The following is a 25,479-nucleotide window of genomic DNA, read 5'->3' on the forward strand; positions in this document are numbered from 1 at the left end:
TGGAGTATATGCAAACTGCCATTATAAAAACCGAAGCAGTAGACTTTGTAAAAATTAATATTTGTATCATTCTCATGTATCATTTTGGCCATGATTGTAGATGTTTAAACCATAGCATTCATTCCATTGACTTCTCTATTTCCAAGAGCATAGAGCAGTTCTTTTTTTCTTTGAGTTTTTCTAACTTAACTGCTACCAATAGAAGCAACTGCTAATGCAACCATATATCATTAATACTAATGTTCATTTGCATTAAGATGCCTTGCCGCTGGAAACAAATCCTTTGAAGGTGTTAAAAAAAACTTCATTGTAAATTCAGTAAAAGAAAATGGCTGCAGTATTGTATAAGAAGTAGGCCTGTGTTGAAAAAATCGATTTTCCGATTCAGAATCGATTCGCATATGATGATCTGATTATCGATTCGTACGTCCAAAGATCGATTTTTTAGTGAACTTTTACCCCCGCCTCGTCACTGAATTCACGCAGGCGTGCTCGGTCTAACTAACTGTAAAACAACATGGCGACGGACAGTGCCGGTAACGACGATAGTCAAATCGGCAATCTAAAAACAGAAGGACAGTTTATCCAGTGTCAGTGACTATTTACATTTAGTCCATGTCACTGACAGTTTACCCAGTGTTTTTACAGTTTAAAAAAGTTAAAAATGCTCTTGTAACGTTGGGCGCAAGGCGATGGACGAGACAGAATCCTTTGCACTTTCCAAATCGTTACGTTTATTACATTTACCGAAGCGCAGACAGCGCACATAAAGTTTATTACATTTACCGAAGCGCAGACAGCGCACATAAAACACGTTTACATAGAACATGTGTGACTCAAACAACGACGAGCACAGGACGCTGCGCGAACGCACATTAAATGGACAAACCCCACGTGATGACGAGAGAGCCACAGGTGAGGATTATCACAAGACGCACCCGCACCCGCAGAGATACGCAGACGAGTAGCCGCAGACAACGTTAACACACGCCCAACAGGGAGGGGTCGGGGACCGTAACGTGACAGTTCTGTTATTATATTCTTACTTTAAAGAAAAATACACGTTTACATTTTATACTTTCAGTTTATTAAGTGTGAGCACTTTTAAAATAAAAATGCATTTGGTAGCAACAGCTTTTGGGTGACTTCTTAATTATTTCAATCATAATAATAATGCACTGGTTAGTGTCCCAGTAGGAGTCCACTGTTGCAGATATAGACACCTCAAAGATGTCCTCTGTTTATTGTCCTGGATTACCTTTCTTGAAGGTAGATTTATGATTACCCTTTTCACCAGTCTTCCAGCCATCAGTAACTACCAACTAGCAGTAACTATTTGCTGATTAATATTGATATAATACTAGTTTTAACATGTTGCTTCTGTACATAGTCAGGAAACAGCTCAAATAAATACATTTTTAATAACACTAAACCCCGAATTGGATCGAATCGGATCGAATCGATTAAATCGGATTAAATCGAAATAAATCGATTCTTAATCTTCAGAATCGGAATCGGATCAATTCTTGGAATTTGAATCGATACCCAGCCCTAATAAGAAGTAATGGGTGATGTTGATCATTTATTTTGGTTGTATGAATATTCATATAACAGCTCTGGGAAAATGTTGCTTCAAATCACTTCAAATCAGCATCTCTACATGTATAGTAGTCATTCCATTCCTGACTCACCTACTTAGAGGTAGTGATTAGGTGATCACCCAAACCAAATCTCAATGAACAATGTTAAGAGTGCTGGAGGACATGCCAACACTTAGCTATAGTAAAACCAAGGAAGCTGATTTTGCAGTAATTGTTTCCAGCACCATAGTTAGTGCATCTGCAGTGATACATGAGATATTGAGGAAAGAGGATCTCTGAAAAGCTGTTTCTTTGGAAACCCTGTGTACTTAGGGAATACACACACACACACACACACACACACATATATATTTGCCAAGTATGCTCACACATACAAGGAATTTGTTTTTGGTCACAACATTACACAAAACAACCTAGACACACACGCACATACGCACACCAGTAAACTTAACATGTGTAGAGTTATGTTGCAAGAAAATGCTAAGTGCATCCATAAAGGACACAGTGCAGACTGCATTAAAGAAGGCGTATAAATATAAATATGGAGTGCAGAAGAGTCACTGGTTGAGAGCGTAGCTACAGATATATACAGATACACATACTGTGAAGTCATTGACGGAGCAAAAGCAGCAGGAGGCGGTGTCAGAGCTGCAAAGTGCTTATTGTCCATAACGAAAGTAAAGCAATCAATACAGCAGCTCTAGATAACCGAGAAAGGCATAAAACACCAGAACAGTAGCCTACTGGGTTATACAAAGGCAAGGCATAAAGCCAAGCCAAAGTCTCCCGCTCTCAAACTCCTTTGGGAACAGACAGCATCCAGAGATCACCACCCCTCGAGAGGATCAAGCAGCACTAGACGCTTGAACCTGCAGATCGTTTTTTTTTAAGGGCAGTGGCAGATTGGACACAGTTAAAAAACGGGTGATTGTGAACGAGGGAGTGACGTGAGATGGTTGCGTCCCCAGAGGATCTGAGCCGGCCTACCACTCACACACACAGATTATGTATATATATATATATATATATATATATATATATATATATATATATATATATATATATATATAATGTGTCTACAACCGCGGACAGGTTGGAAACTATGTCAAGACCATCAAACTCCTCCAGAAAATGTAGGATGTCGCTCCTCCATAATAAGACCCATCATGCAAAGGCTGCACACCAGCCAGAACAGTAGGATGCAAGATGTTGGCAAAGAATGCATACGTCAAGAAACACAACCACGTGGCAGGGCTCATATACAGGAACATGTGATGCGAGGACCTAGACATGCCCCAAGAAGCACAGAAAGAGGTGGAGAACAAGGCTGGAGATTCTTTGGGGCAATCAGATCCAAGCAGATAAAGACTGAACTGTCCTGGTTTAAGTGTACTGCTATTCGGTTATGGTTTGCTGTGTCCAGGTAGGGCTCCGGTCACCCCATCACAGACCAGCTGGAGGGTTTCCCACTTCAGAAACAAACTGAACTGACACATGCACATCTGTCTAAAGACATTATTCTCATTACTGCTGACAAAACTCGAGTCACCAAACTTTATTTTCATTAATTTAATTATTTGGGAGTCAACACATCACTTACAGAACATCTAACATGGAAGCAACCATAATGAAATAAACATGATGAAACGCAAATGGTGCCCAAACAAATGAAACAAAACTTTCAGACGCACACAAATGAACAGACGGAGACTACAGATTGGAAATAAATAGGGGTGCACTGATGGTCCCTTTCTGACCGCAACACTTCTTATTCACTTGATTGTTTTTAAACAGTCTTTCTGTCGGTCGCCGCATGAGACGCTCTGAGCCGTAAACAGTGGACCCCTTTGCGCTCCTCACACCCATGCACGTAGACACACACACACACACACACACACACACACACACACACACACACGGTGTATCTATATATCATATTTCGGAGCTTAAAGTAGGCATGGTTTGTGTGTGAGAAATACAGTACAATCCTAAGGGCCGGGAGGAAAACAAACTTACTGTTTATATCATCGGCCTAAATATAGAGCATGCACGCACGCACGCACGCACGCACGGCCGTAAATGCCGCCCTTACAGTAATCCTACATATACTGAATATGTCCATCCTTCAGCTCATTGTATAGCTGTCTTACCGTAATGTAAATCAGTACACTACAGGCTGCATAATACACACACACACACACACACACACACACACATACACACAAGGGACCACTGGAATGTCCACTGCACACTACAGGAGTGTGAAAGGTTTTCAGTCAAAGGTCACAGTCTAGTCCTCTAGGGCACGGAAGCCATTCTGCATATCCTCTAGCAGCTGAGCATAGTCGGCTTTGATCTTTGCTTCACCCTCTTTCACAGGGTCCTAAAATACACACACATACACACACAACAAACATTTTGTGAAAAGATGTTTCTTTGTCTTTTCAATATAATTACCATCAACAGCATCTGTAGCATACAAGTCATGACTTTGTTGTTTCCCTGCAAAATACGGACTTGAAAATACACATTGGTTTCCCTTCTAAGTGTGCTCAGTGAAAGTGGGTTTTCATTCATGAGTGTCTTGTGCAACTTGGTTGTTCTCATGCTACTCTCATGTACTGCTCTGCAGGAGGGGGCAGTGCTACTCTGCAGGAGGGGGCGGTGCTACTCTGCAGGAGGGGGCGGTACCTTGAACTTCATAGATGAGATTCGGTACAGGATTTCCCCCATGTTTTCCCGGATGATGGCCCAGGTGATCTTATTGTCACTCTGGGCTGTCGTCTCCACCGCGTGACGTGCAAGGTCATAGAACGCTATCATATTAGAGAGAATCCCTACTGTCTTATAGAATGGACAAAACCTTTCAGGGGAGAATGGGAGGGAGGGAGGGAGGGAGGGAGAGAGAGAGAGAGAGAGAGAGAGAGAGAGAGAGAGAGAGAGAGAGAGAGAGAGAGAGAGAGAGAGAGAGAGAGAGAGAGAGAGAGAAAGAGAGAGAGAGAGAAAATAAAATATATAACATTGCATAAACATTGCAAATCTTCAAAACATCTTCAGAAATTTTACATTAGTCATTAGCCATACAAAAAGACTACATATGTAAAAGTGTGTGCCTGTGTGTGAATTCCTAATGTGCTACCTGTCATAGGGAGTGTATCCGTTTTGTTGCAGAAAGTCGTCTTTGATGAGCTTGGCCACTTCTAGTGTGATCTTATCTGTTTCTGCCAGAGACGCCTGGAGGAGAGAACAGAGCACAAGAGACGGGAGCGGTGTGAACACAGGGGGCTTGGGACACCAGGCCTTCTGCACAAGAGCAGCTACACTATATGACCAACAGCTTATCTTAGCAGAGAAAAACTGTCAATCACACAAACATACTTAAACACGTTATTCTAATAAAGATGATCTCAAGAATGAATAATTGATCAAATAAACCTTCCCTATGTGGTTTACACTTACACACACCCCTCCCTCTCCCCTACCTTGCCTACAAGCTGGACGATCTCGGCCAGGTCCTCTTCCTCCTGCAGGATCTCCTTGGCTTTGGTACGCAGTGGCACGAATTCTGGGAAGTGCTTGTCGTAGTACTCGTCTAGCGCCCGAGTGTACTTACTGTAGCTGATCAGCCAGTTCACTGAGGGGAAGTGCTTCCTTTGGGCCAGCTTTTTATCCAAGCCCCAAAACACCTGGGATAGAGGGGGATGGGGTGTGTGAGTGAGTGAGTGAGTGAGTGAGTGAGTGAGTGAGTGAGTGAGTGAGTGAGAATGTGGGTGGAGGTGAGATACCTCCACCCATTAGAGAGACTCATTAGTTAATAACCATTAGATCATAGTTCCCAAATGACTTCTCAGCAACCCCCAGATGTTTTAGATCTGTCCCTGCTCCCAGTTTAATTCAGATGTCAGGAGCAAAAACAAGGGAGTGTTTGAAGAGCCTGAAGTATTGGTTGAAAGAACACTTTAACCTTAACAAACATGATCACAAACTATGACGAGACAGCCAGAGATGTAGAGGGATAGTCAGAATGATGCACCTACCTGCACAATCCCCAGTGTAGCTGATGTAACAGGGTCTGAGAAGTCACCACCAGGGGGAGACACACTGCCAAACCGACAAACCTACAGTCACGTTATTCTGTTGCTACATACAGGATACTACCAGACAATAAAACATGAGACCCTGTGTTGCAAAACCAAGGATTTTTTCAGGAGAGCTAAAAAGTTTATCAGACTTCTCAAATTTTCTTTTGTTGGTAATACTCTGAGCATCTAGTAACACCAATAAACATACTGAGCTTTAAGCACTTCTGATTTACTGCAGTTGTGATTTTGCTTTATGTGCATAACTTTTTTATCCTCAGCCTTTTGGTTTTTTCATGCTGCTCACAGCACTTTTGTGACAAGATCTCCCCCTGTTGTGGGACAGGTGCACTTACGCCCCAACAATGCTGACACTGCCTTCTCTTTCTGGGTTGCCAAGGCATTTGACACGACCTGCTCTCTCATAGAACGATGCCAAGCGGGCGCCGAGATAAGCTGGATATCCGCTATCTGTTAGATAACAAACAGAAAACTGTAACTTGCCAATAAAAAACAAGCCAGTTTGAGTCTAGGATTTAAGGGATACAGTATGTCTTAATCCTCATTGGTTGACCTATGTTTACCGGCAGGCATTTCAGCCAATCGTCCAGAGATCTCCCTGAGAGCCTCGGCCCATCGAGAACTGGAGTCTGCCATCATGCTCACGTTGTAGCCCATGTCTCTGAAGTACTCAGACAGAGTGATACCTGAATGTGTCCGTGCACACACACACACACACACACACACACACACACACACACACACACACACACACACACACACACACACACACACACACAATCTACATAAGTCCCAAATCACAATGAGTTTAAATGTCAACAGAGCAGATCAAGCATAGCTGAAAAAAGCTAATTTGTACTGCTCTATCCAAACACAGGTTTCTTATTCTTAGGTCATGCACTCAGAACTTGTGAGAACGGTGGCAGATTTAGGAGAGAGTTCCTCTTTTAATCACAACAAACCCACCCTCCCCCACCACAGTGTTGCTCTCAGAGCCCCCACCCCACATCAACTGAGCTTCACAGAATACGGACTGATCATCAAATTAGTGTATTGGACTGTGGTCACTAAATATTGTAAATGATGGTGGACACATAGTGGCTTGGCTGAGGCCTGGTGCCGGTCCGTACCGGTGTAGATGGAGGCCTCTCGGGCTGCCACAGGCATGTTGGAGGTGTTGGCCACCAGTGCCGTCCTCTTCATGATGCTCTCCACCTTCCCGTCCACCTCCATGGTCAGCTGTTGGAGAAACGTGCGGTCAGTCAAGAGCGGCCCTCATGTTTTAGGCTTACAGCTGAAAATAGTGTGAAAGAAGCTTCATGTAGATTTATTATTGTGTTTCACAAGTGAGTCCAGTTATTAAAAAAATTAAGCAGATTGAAGTCAATTTTAAAACATTTATAAGGCATTTATAAGCTTTCTGGAAACTAGGGATTATGGATGAAAAATCTACTGAAATTTAAAGCAGATTTAATATATTATTATTAAATATATTTATTAAGGTCAAATTCTGCAAATACTTGACTGACAGTGGCCAAACTCCTCATAGGCTGAATGACGTCTACTCACAGCAGAAGAGAGGGAGAGCTAACAACACAGGAGCTAACAACACAGGAGCTAACAACACAGACAACACACAGCTGTGGCCTACTGGGGCTCACGCAACCCGGCCATTACCCATCTGACAGTGCACAAATCCCTCTGACACACTCACATGCATGCACGCACACATGTATGCATACGTGAACACACACTCATGCATACGTACACACACACTCGTACATGCATATACACACACACACACACACACACACACACACACACACACACACACACACACACACACACACACACACACACACACACACACACACACACACACAGGCATTTCTGCTCCACCAACCTCTGGGAAATCTCGCAATACTTCTGACATCTCATTACCGCGCTCCCCACAACCCACATAGATGATAACATCACTGTTGGAGTATTTAGAGAGCGACTGTGAAATGACCGTCTTTCCACACCCAAAGGCTCCTGGGATAGCAGTGGTTCCACCCTGGACACACCTGGACACACACAGGTATAAAGTTAGGAATTTCAACATGAATCTGCCTTTAGAGCTCTGCGCTGTTCACTAACTGGGTTATATACCGGGGTGCCAGTGTATTCACAGGTTTCATGTATACAGAACTGATCAATCAACTAATAAATAGCACGTTCTCTTGTCACAGATGACACAGTGCGTATGTATGTGTGTGTGTGTGTGTGTGTGTGTGTGTGTGTGTGTGTGTGTGTGTGTGTGCGTGTGTGATTGTGTGTGTGTGATTGTATGTGTGTGTGTGTGTGTGTGTGTGTGTGTATGTGTGTGTGTGTGTGTGTATGATTGTATGTGTGTGTGTGTGTGTGTGTGTGTGTGTGTGTGTGTGTGTGTGTGTGTGTATGTGCGTGTGTGATTGTATGTGTGTGTGTGTGTGTGTGTGTGTGTGTGTGTGTGTGTGTGTGTGTGTGTGTGTGTGTTACACTCACGGGAAGAGCGCATCCAGCACTCTCTGGCCCGTCAGCAAGGGATGATTGGCTTGCAGTTTCTCAGTAACAGGGCGGACCTGACGCACAGGCCACACCTGCATCATGCTGAACTTCTCCTTCAACCCCTCAAACTCCAGCTCCAACACCACGTCCTGACACACACGCACACATACATGAACACACGTGTGTGCATGGACACGTGCACAAATGCTTTGCTTTTCTTAAATCTCCTATTAATGCTTTTGAAATGTGTGAAACTTTTATATGGACGTACTTGTTTGCTATGTATTGACAGTTGAAGTTTCATGTGAAAGTGAGTAAGTGCATGAGTGATAAAGCATGTGTGTGTGTGTCTGTGTGGTGTGTGTGTGTGTGTGTGACTCACAGACACATCGTATTTGCCTGGCGGAGCGACGTATGTCACTGTACCCCTACTGCGGGGGGGCAGCATGATCTTGTGCTTGATGAGGGAGTTCTCAAACACTATACCATAGATATCACCTCCTGTTATGTGACTGCCAACCTGAAGACAGAGAAACAAACACACACAAACAAACGGTGTCTCCTTTATATTCAGTCAGTCTTTGTCAACTCCAGTATGTCAGATTACACTGACATTGTGTGAGCGTGTGATTCACAAATGTGCGCATACACACACGCATGCACACACACATGTCTGTGTCTACCTTCAAGCTCTGTGAGGGTGAAAAGTCCCATTTGAGGTCTCTGTTGAGGGCTCCGATGTTGACTCCAAGGGGGATGTATATGCTATTGGTCAGATCGTTGATGTCTTTGAGGGGCCTCTGGATTCCATCAAAGATAGATCCCATGATTCCTGGGCCCAGCTCCACAGAGAGGGGTTTCCCTGTCCGCAAAACAGGGTCTCCCACACACACTCCAGCTGTACCATGCTGAGGAAAACGTTTTGTACTGTGAGACACACTCTCGTCAAAAACACACACTCTCACAACAATGGCAAAGCAATCCGACTTAGTGTACTATGTTTATCTAACATTCCAAAGCTGAGACAGGCCTTTAAGAGTGTGAGTCTGAGTGGGACGAATGTCTGTGAGACAGGAACCCCTTGAGCGGGTGAGACACCCCTGGAAACTTGTGGAACCTTAGCACCACAAGCAAGAAAAACACACGACTCCTCCACTCCAGTGGATCATTAAGCAACCCTGCTCCCCTGGGATTTCCTAAGAGGAAGTGTTTTTGGGAAGTGAGAGCTGGCCTTATGTGCACGAACTGCAACCGAGTGTATGGCCATGAGGTTAGGGTGGGGCTGGCTGGTGCTGAAGGATACAGGTCTCCTCGTACACCTGGATGGTTGCCATGTCTCCCTCCAGCCGAATGATCTCTCCCACCAGCTCACTGTGACCCACACGCACCAGCTCATACATAGCAGCACCTGCCATGCTGGAGGCCGTCACCACTGTGACAGACACACACACACACACACACACACATACACACTTACTTTGCAACTCAAATAAACAGTCACATGATTTTCACCTGCTCACTTTTAGAACATCACAGCTTGCTAATCAAACCTGGGTCCTGCCACATGCTGAAAAATCTTCCAAATACAAATTCACAATGTTCTAAATAATGATATCCACCATGGTCACATACCAGGACCAGAGACGCCATGCACAAAGCCGAACTGTCCCTCACGGTCCTCATCACGAGTCTTAGGCAGCTTGGAAAAATCCATCCTGAGTCAGAGTGTGCCTGACAGAGAGACAAGAGAATTGTGCTTTTTAAGACAGTCCCAAAAAGACGTTTATGACAAACTTTGTACTAAGTGAAATAGGAAGGAACACAGAGCAGATGTGGTACTGCAACATGATGGCAGAACATAAGCTATCTAGAAAAACTGGAGGCATTTCAACACAGTCTCATCATATCTAGATAACAATTAAGTCTGTTAATACGTGACCTATAATCAGATATTTGGGATATGCACACACAGAATCAATGAATGAAAAAGAAATCAGCATACACATTGTATGCAACACAAACTCTAGCAGATGTGCATTACATACATACATACTTTAGTACATACATTGTTAAGATTTTGATACTAAAACTATAACTAGCCATCAAATGTATATATATATATATCAAAAGTATATATATATCAAAAGTATATATAATATATATAATCAATTATATTATAATCAAAATATATATATATATATATCAAAAGTATATATATATATATACTTACGGATTGCTGGGTAGTAAACGTTAGACAGCTAGCTAGGAAGCTCTCCAGGTGTAACGCTAGCTAGACTCCCCCCCAAAGTCAGGTGACAGATGGATTGAAAGCTGACAAGACAATCTTTAGCAGTAGTGCCTGCTGTGTACACAACAGCTACTTACAGTCAATGCAATCGGTTGTCGGTGTCACTTAAAGAAATTAGTAACTTATGGCGCCGTCCAAGCTAGGTCTTACCTTTTTGTCATCAAATGAAAGACAATCCTTGGTCTGCTTCAGTGATCACGCGACGGAACAGTCACGACAAATGTCAGCTGACACGACGAGGATCCTGTCAAAGTGGTGAGGAACTGCACGCCATTACGGCTCAATGCAGGGCAGTCCGTACCTTAAAAAAACATGAAACAGATCCAGAATGGCGGTTTAGCGAACCTCAGTTTCTCACTGCCTGGACATAGCGCTTGGTAGGGGGCGCACACGAAACACGGGGAACTCGGCGCTAACATTTCACATATTGCATATTTCAAACTTGTCTTGTTATCTAACGCGATAATTAAATATGAAAATGTAATTATATTTATAGCATCGTTTCCAGTGCAAATTAATAAACGAACTGTGTGTTCCTGAAGGAATCGGCATTTAACGGTAGTTCGTCCTGTTGGCCACACGGTGGCGCTGTCGCGATCATTCCGGACACTTTACAGTAACGCAATAACGGAAATCCGGAGACTGTCGTGGGACCGTTCATCGTGGGTGGCGGGATATCAGAGCATATTTACCGGTAAGAGCACTAATACGTGGGTCGTTATTGTCTGGATTGGGTTTCCTGTTCGGATCGGTTCTGTAAATGTTCGTGTGGTAATAAATGAAGGTGAAGTGTTGGTTTAAATCGCCTCGTTTCGCCGTTTGTGTGATATTAGCTGGCTGGGATTAGCCTAGCGTACATAATAGGCTAGCAAGGTCGGTTGGGCTAGTTTATCCGCCCAGCGGAGGGTGTCCGGTCCCCACTCCTGTTATGTGTGTGGTGAAGTCTGTTCCGTGTAACTAGATAACTAAATAACCTGGAAAGTTTTACTTAAATGGTGATCCCTGGCTAGCTAACTTGTTTCCACTGTCCCTCACATGACGGCGTTAGCTCGCTAACTTGGCCATCTGAATAGGCCCAAGTCCACGCGCGCGCGGGCCACGGATGTGGCTCCGGTTAGAGAAACACGTCTGTGGTACCGTTTAAAATACAGTGACTCGTGTGTAAGAGTCCTGCCCGTGTGCAGAGGTGTCTCGGCAAATGTATTATTCTCATTTTTCCAGTTTGTTGTTTTTACCGGTCGGTAAAATGTGGCATGTTCGTTGCAGCATCACCTGGTGAATACAATGGCAGACAGCGACGACGAGTACGACCGCCGGCGCAGGGACAAGTTCCGCAGAGAAAGAAGCGACTACGACCGCTCCAGAGAACGAGAAGAGCGCCGAAGAGATGACTGGAACGACAGGTGAGCAAGAGGGAACACTGTTAGGGAAAACTAATACACAGTACTGAAAAGTAATTTAAATTTGCGAAGTGTAACCATGTATTCGTGCACCATTGATCAGTGCACAGTGCCCTCCTTAGCCACGTAGTTAAGCCATCATGGTATTTGTATCAGTAGGTAAGAGTTTAGTAACAGACTTGTACATGTTTGAACTTTTTGGCTTGTTTCAGTGTGGTTTTCATTTATGTCGTGTGCTATGATTGTCGTCAACAGGAGGCCGTCGGCGAGGGAGTGGGACCGGGGCCGGGAGAGGCGCAGCCGTGGCGAGTACCGTGACTATGAGCGAGGCAGGCGGGAGAGGTTTTCCCCTCCTCGCCACGACATGAGCCCTCAGCCCAAACGCATGAGGCGGGACTGGTACGTGCGAGACGGACACAGATTAACACTTTCAAAGTTATGATTGCCCTTTTCTGTATTTCTACATTGCCTTAAGTAATATTCAGATTACACGTGACACATTCTGGTAAGAGAAGTGATTAATCAAATGTGGGCAGTTTCAGGTCTGACTTGGCCTTTTCCAATTGGTAGCAGTCTTCTTTGCAAATTCTATGTTGTCCCATTTTCATAACCCTTCTCCTGTCACTCCTTCCAGGGATGACCATGGTGGAGACCCCTACCACGGCTATGATCTGGCGTATGGGGGTGGAGGCGGACCCAGCTATGCCCCACCTCAGCCCTGGGGCCACCCTGACATGCACCTGATGCAGCCTCACCATGGCATTCCTATTCAAGCCAGGTGAGGGTGCTGACCAGTGTGTGTGTGTGTGTGTGTGTGACTTTTATGTCACGGGTAATGCAATATTTGTGTAACACATTTCATACAAATGTGCTGCTCCCCTAATCTTTACCAGGAAACAGAGGAAATCTGACATTCAGTGCTGCGGGCCTCTTGATACCGGGTCATGACCTCTGACCTGCATTAGCCTGATGCCTTTCTACACACTTCATCTTCCTCCAGGTTGGGTAACATACATGACATGGAGCTGGGCCCACCAGCACCTGTGATGAAGAGCTTCAAAGAGTTCCTGCTCTCCCTGGACGACTCTGTGGATGAGACGGAGTCGGTCAAGCGCTACAATGAGTACAAGATTGACTTCAGGCGCCAGCAGATGCAGGACTTCTTCCTGGCTCACAAAGATGAAGAGTGGTACGTCTGCCATTTTGGCTCTGTTTCTCCTACGCCCTCTAGTGTCAGGGTCAAAGTTGGTGTTATTGTTAGGCTCAGTGCAATGCTTAGGACTTTCTGCAGAGGAAACGGGTCCTTACACTGCAATTGATTACTTACTAGAAGCAGTCTCTGAAAGATTTAGTAAGTGGGCTTAGTTGTAACTATAATCAATAAACATAAATCTGACGTGGGTTTAGATAATGGAAATACCAGATGATCCTAATTGTGTATGTTACACATAGATTGTCCCTTTTAGCTATAATTATGATTTGTTACTTTTGTCTTTATGGTAGCCTTAAGTTTTTTTCAGGGAATGCAGTCATATGCACTTTAGAATCATTTCGTTTTGGGGAAATATTGTATAAGATGACCAAAACCTTTTGGGGGAGGGGGGGGGATCATCTCTGTAAATGGGAAGCAGTGTCATAGAAAGGTATCAAGTATTAATATTTCTTAATGTCATTGTTCAAGACAATCACTGGGTACCAACCAGCCTGGTATAAGCCATCCTGGCACTCGGCAGCTTTCCCCAGTCTACAGAGCTGCTCTGCCAGACCTTAAGTACTGCACCATGCCTGAATGCTGGTGTGATGTTCAGGATCGGGCTGCTGCTGCTTTCTCTGTCCTGGATTTGCTTCTTGCTATCATTGCGCATGTCGACTGGATAGAAGAGAAAAAAAAGACATGTAGAAAATGAGGTCATGTCAAACTAAATGTGGATAAAAATTAAGTCAAATTCTGAGATGGAATATACCAGGCTGTTTGCACCCTGTAATCACTAATGGTGCTAGTCCGTAAATTACAGCAAGACTTCTGTGCTAAATCCCGCCTGACAGTCTAGTCTGTATCTTCTGTCCTCTTTTCACTGTGAACATTTTTCTCCACAGGTTTTAAAATGGTGTCATTGATTTTTTTTTTTTTTTATTTCATCTTTTTCTTTTTGAATTAACAAACCAAAATGCTTCTTCCCTCCTTTTACGGCAAGGTTTTGGAAGACGAGTGAAACTCTCGGACCCTTCCCAGGATGCACTGGTAGCTAGTCAGGGCTCGCACTGCGCACAATGCAGGTGCTTTTAGAATTCAAGTTCTCAGGGCTCCTAGCTAGACAGTGGAACCGAGCACAACCCCAGACCCATCTGAGCGCGCTCGCGGGGGAAGAGGCCATGTTTTTCTTTAGTGTCTGATGCATTTTTCTCCCCCCCTTTTTTTTTGTTTTTGTTTTTCTCTTAAACCGTTTTTGGTATGCGGACCTAATTGAAATGCCAAGCGTGCAGAAATGGCGCGTGTTTTGCGCCCGTGCGCACACACACACACCCGAGGAGACCTCTCTGTCTGTATGTGTGGTAATACTGGGAGTACCGCAGGTAAATTTAGTTCACACCAAAATGCTTTAGCCAAATACTAAAATCACATGTCTCTTGAATAATTTATCAGTTTTTTTCTTTTTAAAAATGTGGTGAGAGGAACAGTGATTTATGGTGAATGCATAAGACACCTAAACAATAGGCAAGCTGTAGTTGGGAATATTGATAGCACCCAGGAAGAAAGGTTAAAGGTAGACCCAGCTACAGTATTGCAAGTACACACATACATATTTTTATTTATTTATTTTTTACTTGTATATGGTGTCTATAAGCAGGTAGTGGTGTAGGTGTAAGTGTGTCAGTGTTAATTAAGTATTTTGATTACAAAAAAATATCCTGGTTCTTGTGCCAGGAAAATCAGAACTCTAGCTATTTTAAAAACAAGTCAGTTTATAATATGAATAAGGAAAAACATGGATCATGGAAATATTCATCTAGGTAGGGAGAGGAGTAATGTTTTCTTCAGCACTGATAATTTTTTCCCCCGACCCCGTCTTTCGTCCGCTCCCACCCCTCTCCTCTGTTACCTGCTCTCTCTCTCTGCCTCTCTCTCTCTCTCTCCCCCTCTCTCTCTCTCTCTCTGCCTCTCTAGGTTCCGCTCTAAATACCACCCTGACGAAGCAGGGAAGCGGAAGGCAGATGCACATGCTGCCCTGCAGAACCGCCTGGGCGTCTTCATGTATCTCCTAGAGAATGGCTGGTTTGACTCCGTCTGCATGGACATCGATCGGGCGCCACAGATCATCAAGATCCTCGATGCAGGTGAGGACGAGGATGGACTGTTTGGACACGTGACCCCCCCCAACCCCATCACACTCCATCAGCCTCAGAGCAGCACATAAACACTGAAAAATATCAGAATTCTTAGTATGGAATTTAACACTAACTTAAGATTTTATTTGAATAGGAAGGTACACGCTCCTTGACTTCAGATATAGAATGTGACCATAAATACTAAAAAATTTACAATGAGTAAATGTAAACAAATTAATGCAACCTGTTGCATCATATGAATGTCGGGATTGATGGAATAATAGTGGTATTCCGCATCACTGACTTGCTTTGTTCAGGGTTGGGGTGCAGGCATGATTTCGGGGTAGACTACATGCACATCTGGGAGTTTTATTTGACCAACATGGTTTTATATAAGCTCCTAGTTAAATGGAGGGGTATTGGGGCTGGTGGTTTACAATGTAAGAGAATGTTGACAGGAAGACTTAATAATGGTTGTTGTTCAGCGGTAATTAAGATGGAGGGAGGCATGGAGAACGACCTGCGTATCCTGGAACAGCCGGCAGAAGACGAGGAGGAGAGGGAGAGACCACCGTCCGAGCCGCCAAAACGAGACGAGAACCGGCCCGTGGAGAGCGACCGCAAACCCTCCACTGAGAAAGCGGAGAAAGAGGTGCGAGGGCGGGGCCTGGCGTTAGGGCCTGGCTGGCGTGTGTCGGACAGGGCCTTCACCTCTGCCTTGAATTTGTCCTTTTTGAAAATGGTGTTTTCTTGCTGCAGCAGTGTGAGGGAGGCGGAGTCATAGCCGGTGTTTCTTTGCTTCTTTCTTTATCCTGCGTGGGCAGAGCGTGTCAGGGGATGCTGGGGTGAAGGAGGCAGGAGCTGCTGCAGGAGGCAGTGAAGCAGACGACAAACCTGAGAAAGAGACCCCAGCCGGGGAGACGAGCGAGACCAAGAAGGTAGGGCTGCGTGAGACTGACGTTTATGTTCACAGCCAACACGCGGCCGCTCGGGTCATTCATTAACACTCCCAACCAAGAAGGCCATGGCGTCCGTCAGAGCGTCTGTGTGTCTCTCTAGGTGAGTAAGAAGAGGAAGAGGAAGCACAGTGGGGACAGTGAAGATGAAGCCAGCGCGTCAGAAAGCGACTCGGACTCCGATTCCGACTCCAACTCCCATTGCTCAGAGAAGCCAGCAGAGCGTGAGCGGGAACGTGAAGAAGGAGAGGACAAGGAAGAGGAGGAGGAGGGTGAAGGTGGGTGCAATACTAAACTGTTCCCAAAGGAAGTGTACAATTGTCCACAATGTCTTGATCTGTTGAAGCAAGTAGATTTCCCTTCACTGGAACTAGGGGGCCTGGGCCAACCCCTGAAAAACAACCCCACACCCAACTTAACCCCACACCATCCACCCTCCTCCACCAAACTAAACAACCCCACACCATCCACCCTCCTCCACCAAACTAAACAACCCCACACCATCCACCCTCCTCCACCAAACTAAACAACCCCACACCATCCACCCTCCTCCACCAAACTAAACAACCCCACACCATCCACCCTCCTCCACCAAACTAAACAGCCCCACACCATCAACCCTCCACCAAACTAAACAACCCCACACCATCAACCCTCCACCACCAAACTAAACAACCCCACACCACCCACCCTCCACCACCAAACTAAACAACCCCACACCATCCACCCTCCTCCACCAAACTAAACAACCCCACACCATCCACCCTCCTCCACCAAACTAAACAACCCCACACCATCCACCCTCCTCCACCAAACTAAACAACCCCACACCATCCACCCTCCTCCACCAAACTAAACAACCCCACACCATCCACCCTCCTCCACCAAACTAAACAACCCCACACCATCCACCCTCCTCCACCAAACTAAACAACCCCACACCATCCACCCTCCTCCACCAAACTAAACAACCCCACACCATCAACCCTCCACCACCAAACTAAACAACCCCACACCATCAACCCTCCTCCACCAAACTAAACAACCCCACACCGTCAACCCTCCTCCACCAAACTAAACAACCCCACACCGTCAACCCTCCTCCACCAAACTAAACAACCCCACACCGTCAACCCTCCTCCACCAAACTAAACAACCCCACACCACCCACCCTCCTCCACCAAACTAAACAACCCCACACCATAATCCCTCCTCCACCAAACTAAACAACCCCACACCATCAACCCTCCTCCACCAAACTAAACAACCCCACACCACCCACCCTCCTCCACCAAACTAAACAACCCCACACCATAATCCCTCCTCCACCAAACTAAACAACCCCACACCATAATCCCTCCTCCACCAAACTAAACAACCCCACACCATCCACCCTCCTCCACCAAACTAAACAACCCCACACCATCCACCCTCCTCCACCAAACTAAACAACCCCACACCATCCACCCTCCTCCACCAAACTAAACAACCCCACACCATCCACCCTCCTCCACCAAACTAAACAGCCCCACACCATCCACCCTCCTCCACCAAACTAAACAACCCCACACCATCCACCCTCCTCCACCAAACTAAACAACCCCACACCATCCACCCTCCTCCACCAAACTAAACAACCCCACACCCAACTTAATAACCCCACACCACCCACCCTCCTCCACCAAACTAAACAACCCCACACCATCAACCCTCCTCCACCAAACTAAACAACCCCACACCATCCACCCTCCTCCACCAAACTAAACAACCCCACACCATCCACCCTCCTCCACCAAACTAAACAACCCCACACCATCCACCCTCCTCCACCAAACTAAACAACCCCACACCATCCACCCTCCTCCACCAAACTAAACAACCCCACACCACCCACCCTCCTCCACCAAACTAAACAACCCCACACCACCCACCCTCCTCCACCAAACTAAACAACCCCACACCACCCACCCTCCTCCACCAAACTAAACAACCCCACACCATCAACCCTCCTCCACCAAACTAAACAACCCCACACCATCCACCCTCCTCCACCAAACTAAACAACCCCACACCGTCAACCCTCCTCCACCAAACTAAACAACCCCACACCATCCACCCTCCTCCACCAAACTAAACAACCCCACACCATCAACCCACCTCCACCAAACTAAACAACCCCACACCATCAACCCTCCTCCACCAAACTAAACAACCCCACACCATCAACCCTCCTCCACCAAACTAAACAACCCCACACCATCAACCCACCTCCACCAAACTAAACAACCCCACACCATCCACCCTCCTCCACCAAACTAAACAACCCCACACCATCAACCCTCCACCAAACTAAACAACCCCATACCATCAATCCTCCTCCACCAAACTAAACAACCCCACACCACCCACCCTCCTCCACCAAACTAAACAACCCCACACCATCAACCCTCCTCCACCAAACTAAACAACCCCACACCATCCACCCTCCTCCACCAAACTAAACAACCCCACACCATCCACCCTCCTCCACCAAACTAAACAACCCCACACCATCCACCCTCCTCCACCAAACTAAACAACCCCACACCATCCACCCTCCTCCACCAAACTAAACAACCCCACACCATCCACCCTCCTCCACCAAACTAAACAACCCCACACCATCCACCCTCCTCCACCAAACTAAACAACCCCACACCATCCACCCTCCTCCACCAAACTAAACAACCCCACACCATCCACCCTCCTCCACCAAACTAAACAACCCCACACCATCCACCCTCCTCCACCAAACTAAACAACCCCACACCATCCACCCTCCTCCACCAAACTAAACAACCCCACACCATCCACCCTCCTCCACCAAACTAAACAACCCCACACCATCCACCCTCCTCCACCAAACTAAACAACCCCACACCATCCACCCTCCTCCACCAAACTAAACAACCCCACACCACCCACCCTCCTCCACCAAACTAAACAACCCCACACCATCCACCCTCCTCCACCAAACTAAACAACCCCACACCACCCACCCTCCTCCACCAAACTAAACAACCCCACACCACCCACCCTCCTCCACCAAACTAAACAACCCCACACCATCAACCCTCCTCCACCAAACTAAACAACCCCACACCACCCACCCTCCTCCACCAAACTAAACCCCACACCACCCACCCTCCTCCACCAAACTAAACAACCCCACACCATCCACCCTCCTCCACCAAACTAAACAACCCCACACCACCCACCCTCCTCCACCAAACTAAACAACCCCACACCACCCACCCTCCTCCACCAAACTAAACAACCCCACACCACCCACCCTCCTCCACCAAACTAAACACCACCCACCCTCCTCCACCAAACTAAACAACCCCACACCACCCACCCTCCTCCACCAAACTAAACAACCCCACACCACCCACCCTCCTCCACCAAACTAAACAACCCCACACCACCCACCCTCCTCCACCAAACTAAACAACCCCACACCACCCACCCTCCTCCACCAAACTAAACAACCCCACACCACCCACCCTCCTCCACCAAACGTTACAGCTGACACACAATGCAGTCAAGCAGGTACAGAGTCTCCAAAAGAAGTCATTTAATGGTGAAACTCCCTTCCCTTTTCCCCATGTAGCTGATGCGAAGGCACGAAAAGAGGAGAAACAGAAAGAGAGAGAGAAGGAAAAAGAGGAGAAGAAAGTGAAGGATGACCAGCCTCCAAGACCTCGGCCGCTCCACAAGACCTGCTCGCTGTTTATGAGGAGCATAGCGCCTTCTATCTCCAAAGCAGAGATCATCGCTGTAAGGGCGTGTGCAAACGTACACTTTCGCGCATACACTTGATCAACAGTTTCATCTCCCAGATTCAGATGTTCTCCTGTTAACATGCATGTGTTTGCTAACCCCTTGCTAAAAGTCCATAGTTGTGTAAATGCTTGTTTGGTGTAACGTTTTGTGTCCTCTGCAGCTGTGCCGGCGTTATCCTGGATTCATGCGCGTTTGTCTCTCTGAACCACAACCGGAGCGAAGGTAATAAGTGTGTGAACACGTCCTCACAAAGATTTGTGTCCGGTGAGCCACATTTTGTTTTTACAGTTCTTTTCTTTCTGACAGGTTCTTCAGACGCTGTTGGGTGACCTTTGACCGAGGGGTAAATATCAAGGAGATCTGCTGGAATCTGCAGAACATCCGGGTAAGTTCTAGAACCATTTGAGAGATCTTTTTAAAGTGGCTTGGGTGATTTTACTTTGTCCTCAGGAGTAGACTAGAATAACCCCTTGATATGCTTTCTGGTCCTGGAGTGATGTTTACACCCAGCTTCTGGTTAAACTATTATGTTGACTGAATAGCGGTGCAGTGATGATGAACCCCAACACGCAATATATATACACTGTATTGCCAAAAGTATTCGTTCACCTTCCTTGACTCACATATGAGCTTAAGTCACATCCCATTCCTAATCCTAGAGTTCAATATGATGTTGGTTCACCCTTTGCAGCTAGAACCGCTTCAACTCTTCTGGGAAGGCTGTCCACAAGGTTTAGGAGTGTGTTTACCGGGATTTTTTACCATTCTTCCAGAAGCGCATTTGTGAGGTCACATACTGATGTTGACCGAGGAGGCATGGCAATCTCAGTCTTCACTCTAATTCATCCCTAATTCACCCCCCCCCCCCCCCCCCCCCAAAAAGAGAAAGATTTACACTTGGCACAATACAGTCAGTCAAGTACCATTCTTCTGGCAACAGCCAAACCCAGACTCGTCCATCAGATTGCCAGATGGAGAGGAGAGATTCGTCACTCCGGAGAACGTGCAACCACTGCTCCGGTGGTGGCATGCTTTACACCACTGCATCTGACGCTTTGCATTGCACTTGATGTATGGCTTTTATGCAGCTGCTCGAACATGGAAACCCATTTCATGAAGTTCTCTGCGCACTGTTCTTGAGCTAATCTGAAGGCCACATGAAGTTTGAATGTTTGACTCACTTTTACGTGGCCTAGCACTTTGTGGCTGAGTTGCCGTCATTCCCAAAATACTTCCATTTTCTTATAATACAGTTGACTGTGGAATATTTAGGAGCGAGGAAATTTCAAGGCTGGATTTGTTGCACAGGTGGCATAATTGGATGGGCGAGCGAATCCTTTTGGCAAAATAGTATATATCTATTAGAGCAGCTAATTGTATCATAGTGATGGACATTTGCCCTGGTGAAACGGTTTGGAGCGTTATAGAAGTTATTCCTTCTGTCGTCACCCCTCTCCCTTCATCCTGCAGCTGCGGGACTGTGAGCTGGCTCCGGTGGTGAATCGGGACTTGGCCCGGCGGGTGCGGAACATTAACGGGATGACCCAGCACAAGCAGGTCCTGCGCAACGACATCAAGTTGGCGGCCAAGCTGATCCACGCCTTGGACGAGCGGGAGAAGCTGTGGAGTCACCGGCCACGCGGGGAGCCACAGGTCATGGAGGTAAGCGCACACACATGTCTGTTTTTGTGCTGTACTTAATCACAAAATGGGCTCAATATTATTAGAAAATAACAGATCAGAGACATTTGCACTGATCTTGGATCAAAGTGACTTCCTGTTTGTTTCTGCATTCAGCTCCCAGCTCAGAACCCCATTCTAAAGAACATCACAGACTACCTGATTGAAGAAGTCAGTGCGGAGGAGGAAGAGCTTCTGGGCAGTGTGGGCGGGGCTGACTCGGAGGAAGGAAATAAAGAAGGAAACCCCACAGAGATTACTGTGGAAAGGGATGACAAGCTTGTTAAGGCAAGAGCTTGCAGTTACATTTCATTAAAGAGAACAAAAGTGTGGAAGGCTAATCAACATTTGTGTATACACACACACACACACTGGCCACTTTATTAGGTACACCTGTCCAAGTGCTCATTGACGCAAATGTCGAATCAGCCAATCACATGGCAGCAACATAATGCATTTATGCATGTAGACATGGCCAAGACCGAACCGAACATCAGAATGGGGAAGAAAGGTGATTTAAGTTACTTTGAATACTGCTGATCTACTGGGATTTTCACGCATAACCATCAGAAAAAGAAAATATCCAGTGAGCGGCAGTTCTGTGGGCCCAAATGCCTTGTTGATGTCAGATGAGAATGGCCAGACTGGTTCGAGCTGATAGAACGGCAACAGTAACTCAAATAACTGGTCGTTACAACCGAAGCATGCAGAAGAGCATCTCTGAATGCACAACATGTTGAACCTTGAGGTGGATGGGCTACAGCAGCAGAAGACCATACAGGGTGCCACTCCTGTCGGCTAAGAACAGCTAGAATTCGCACAGGTTCACCAAAATTGGGCAATTGAAGACTGGAAAAATGTTGCCTGGTCTGAATCTCTATTTCTGCTGCCACGTTCAGATGGTGGGGTCAGAATTTGGAGTAAACAACATGAAAGCATGAATCCATCCTGCCTTTTATCAATGGTTTAGGCTGGTGGTGGTGGTGGTGGTGCAATATTGTGGGGGATATTTTCCTGGCACACTTTGGGCCCATTAGTACCAATTGAGCATCGTGTCAACGCCACAGCCTACCTGAGTATTGTTGCTAACCATGTCCATCCCTTTATGACCACAGTGTACCATCTTCTGATGGCTACTTCCAATGAGTTAGTTCACTAATCACTACAATGACTTTACTACTCGAATGGCCTCCACAATCACCAATATGGACCAGACTCTCTGAGGAATGTTTACAGTACCTTGTTGAATCTATGCCAGGAAAGATTAAGGCAGTTCTGAAGGCAAAAGGGGGTCCAACCCGGTACTAGCATGGTGTACCTAATAAAGTGGCATGTGAGTGTGTGCAAATGCATTTATGTAAATGTATAAAATGTCTGTGCATGGACGTGTGTACCTCAGGTGTTGGACCGTCTTCTATTCTACCTGCGTATTGTGCACTCCATCGACTATTACAACACTTGTGAGTACCCTAGTGAAGATGAGATGCCCAACCGCTGTGGAATCATCCATGTACGCGGACCCATCCCTCCCAACCGCATCACGCACAGAGAGGGTGAGAACACACACACACACTGTTGGACACCTGGTCTCTATGCACACGCGCCGTGGAGCTTGATACCTGCACTGATACCGGGCGCTGTATCTCCTCACCCAGTGTTGGTAAGGGTGATGTTTGTGCCGGTTCTGCCTCTCTGAGTCTGTGCCTGTGTTGCTCAGTGTCTGACTGGGAGAAGACATTTGAGGAGAAGCTAGGCCCCTTGTTCAGCGTGAAGGAAACGCTGTCTGATGATGAGGCGGTCAAGATGGGTCGGAAGGATCCGGAACAAGAAGTGGAGAAATTTGTGTCGGCCAACACACAAGAGCTGGGCAAAGACAAGTGGCTGTGTCCGCTCAGCGGCAAAAAGTTTAAGGTAGCGTTGTGTATGCGCATGGAGGTGTGTTTTTTGTTTTTGAGAGAAAAGGAAGTTTATCAGGAGATCTAAACTAATTTTAGGGGAGAAATTTCCTAATGCTGAGTTACTACATTGTAAGCTAAATTATTTGACTTCAGCATTTTATAGTTCAGAATCTCTTTCACTGTTTGCTTCCGTTTCCTCTTCCCTAAACATTGCAGTAGATTTTAGGTGTCGTTTATTAATTTAAAACTTTGATCCAGGGTCCAGAGTTTGTGAGGAAGCACATTTTGAACAAACATGGAGATAAGATTGAGGAGGTGAAGAAGGAGGTGGAGTTCTTCAACAACTTTCTGATGGATGCTAAAAGACCCTCACTCCCAGAGATGAAACCTCCACCACCCCCAGGCCCCGGGCAGGGTGAGGCACATGTCACTCATCTTAATGGTCATGCATGCCCGTAACAGGACAATTCCATCTGTAGCACAGAATTCTGATAAATTAGCTTTTCAGCGACATATTTAATGAGTTTCTATGTGTGTTTTTAGGAGTCCTGTCTCCTGGTGGTCCCCCATTCCCTCCTCAGGCCCCTCAGGGTCTCATGGGCTTTGGACAGCCCAGGCCTCCGGTTATGGGCTATGGAGGCGGTGGACCTCCTTACCCCCCAAACCAATACGGAGGGGGGGGTAGGGGCAACTATGACAACTTCCGTGGACAGGGGGGCTACCCTGGCAAACCCAGGAACAGCCGGTAAGGTCTGCCCCTCCGCAAACCCGCCGGGGCTGTGGGAGTCAACTGGGCTTCATCTCGCTTTAAAATACGTAATGCATGACTTATGCTTGGCTGGTTTAACTCTGTTTCAGGATGATGCGAGGGGACCCTCGCAACATTATTGAGTACCGTGATCTAGACGCACCTGATGACGTGGATTTCTTTTAGAAGATCCCTTTTATTTGCTTGTTTTATGACCTCGCTCTCGCTCGCTCTCTCATTTTAAACCTTTTTTGTTATTTTCTTTGATCGCTCATTCCTCAGTCTGGTCTGTGTGAGCACAGCCGCCCTTTGCTACTCACCTCAGGTGCAGTACTAATGAGTATTTGTCCTAAACTGAACTGCACCGCTTCCCCGTCCCTCCCGGTTCAAGGAGATGGTGTGTACAGTGCTCCTGGGTGGATCTGTACTCCTGTACCTTTAACCCTTGTTTTGTTCTCCAATAAACCTTAATGTGGAATACCTGCTCACATGGTTCTTCGTTTCATTCACTGTACACTTTTAGGCTTTTTCTGGAAAATTTACCCTAATTAATTTTTTTTCTCAGATTCAGTCAGTTTTGAAGCATTTTCAAAATGCAATTGTGATTGGTTGTGTAAGAGTTGTACCTGTATTAAAATTGTAAAGCGACCTTGGGTATCTAGAAAGGTACTATATAAGTTGAAACATTCATTCAAAATGCTGACCAAGCTATTTATTTGCTTAGCTTATGTTGATATCCTGACTTGCTGAATATTGTTTAGACTGTCCTCACGAGTTCTTCATCGTGTTCTGGCAACTTTTAAGTGTGTAGTGTGTTCATGTAGAACTGCAGCAAGATGTATTATAGTTATTACCTGGATAATGTAGTTGCACTGCTGAAAAACTGCAGCTCGTATGATTTAATGATGTCTGGTGTCACTTGGCTTTAACACACTGACCATGATTTAACTTACAGTATCAATTCAATTCACTTGAGAGAAAATTAGACTTTAAAGACCTTGTTTGTTTTATTGGAACACTAGAGCGTTTCATTGGAAGTGTTCCCAATTCATTTTGGTTGTTCCTCTTTTATTCCTGCATTTCCTTTTTCTGTGTTGTCATTTTAGG

At 46.0% G+C, this 25,479-nt stretch overlaps 2 protein-coding genes across 5 annotated transcripts; one reads left to right on the forward strand and one right to left on the reverse strand.

The window, feature by feature from the left end:
* Positions 1-3,161: 3,161 nt before the first annotated feature.
* LOC143518772 (V-type proton ATPase catalytic subunit A-like) lies at positions 3,162-10,843 on the reverse strand. Of its 3 annotated transcripts, none has more exons than XM_077011528.1 (15): positions 10,689-10,843; positions 9,863-9,961; positions 9,534-9,662; positions 8,914-9,128; positions 8,613-8,750; positions 8,228-8,379; positions 7,605-7,767; positions 6,832-6,940; positions 6,265-6,387; positions 6,037-6,151; positions 5,639-5,702; positions 5,084-5,287; positions 4,741-4,835; positions 4,293-4,464; positions 3,162-3,984 (listed from the first exon to the last, which is right to left on the reverse strand). In XM_077011528.1, the coding sequence occupies exons 2-15, from the start codon at positions 9,942-9,944 to the stop codon at positions 3,892-3,894; spliced, it is 1,854 nt and encodes a 617-aa protein (XP_076867643.1). In that variant the 5' UTR covers positions 9,945-9,961; positions 10,689-10,843; the 3' UTR covers positions 3,162-3,891. The 3 variants fall into 3 exon arrangements, with proteins under 3 accessions (XP_076867643.1, XP_076867644.1, XP_076867645.1); XM_077011529.1 differs by having other exon boundaries at positions 10,616-10,695; XM_077011530.1 differs by lacking the exon at positions 10,689-10,843 and adding an exon at positions 10,461-10,605.
* Positions 10,844-11,073: 230 nt separating this feature from the next.
* Positions 11,074-24,860, forward strand: srrt (serrate RNA effector molecule homolog (Arabidopsis)). Of its 2 annotated transcripts, none has more exons than XM_077011527.1 (19): positions 11,074-11,232; positions 11,805-11,941; positions 12,194-12,337; positions 12,573-12,716; positions 12,939-13,127; positions 15,105-15,274; positions 15,751-15,917; positions 16,090-16,203; positions 16,325-16,499; positions 19,874-20,040; positions 20,207-20,268; positions 20,353-20,431; positions 21,517-21,708; positions 21,844-22,014; positions 23,126-23,279; positions 23,444-23,637; positions 23,883-24,039; positions 24,168-24,369; positions 24,483-24,860. In XM_077011527.1, the coding sequence occupies exons 2-19, from the start codon at positions 11,823-11,825 to the stop codon at positions 24,556-24,558; spliced, it is 2,676 nt and encodes an 891-aa protein (XP_076867642.1). In that variant the 5' UTR covers positions 11,074-11,232; positions 11,805-11,822; the 3' UTR covers positions 24,559-24,860. The 2 variants fall into 2 exon arrangements, with proteins under 2 accessions (XP_076867642.1, XP_076867641.1); XM_077011526.1 differs by lacking the exon at positions 11,074-11,232 and adding an exon at positions 11,244-11,322.
* The last annotated feature ends 619 nt before the right edge of the window (positions 24,861-25,479 follow it).

This window comes from Brachyhypopomus gauderio, chromosome 7 (genome assembly GCF_052324685.1).
Source record: "Brachyhypopomus gauderio isolate BG-103 chromosome 7, BGAUD_0.2, whole genome shotgun sequence".
Classification (NCBI taxonomy): domain Eukaryota; kingdom Metazoa; phylum Chordata; class Actinopteri; order Gymnotiformes; family Hypopomidae; genus Brachyhypopomus; species Brachyhypopomus gauderio.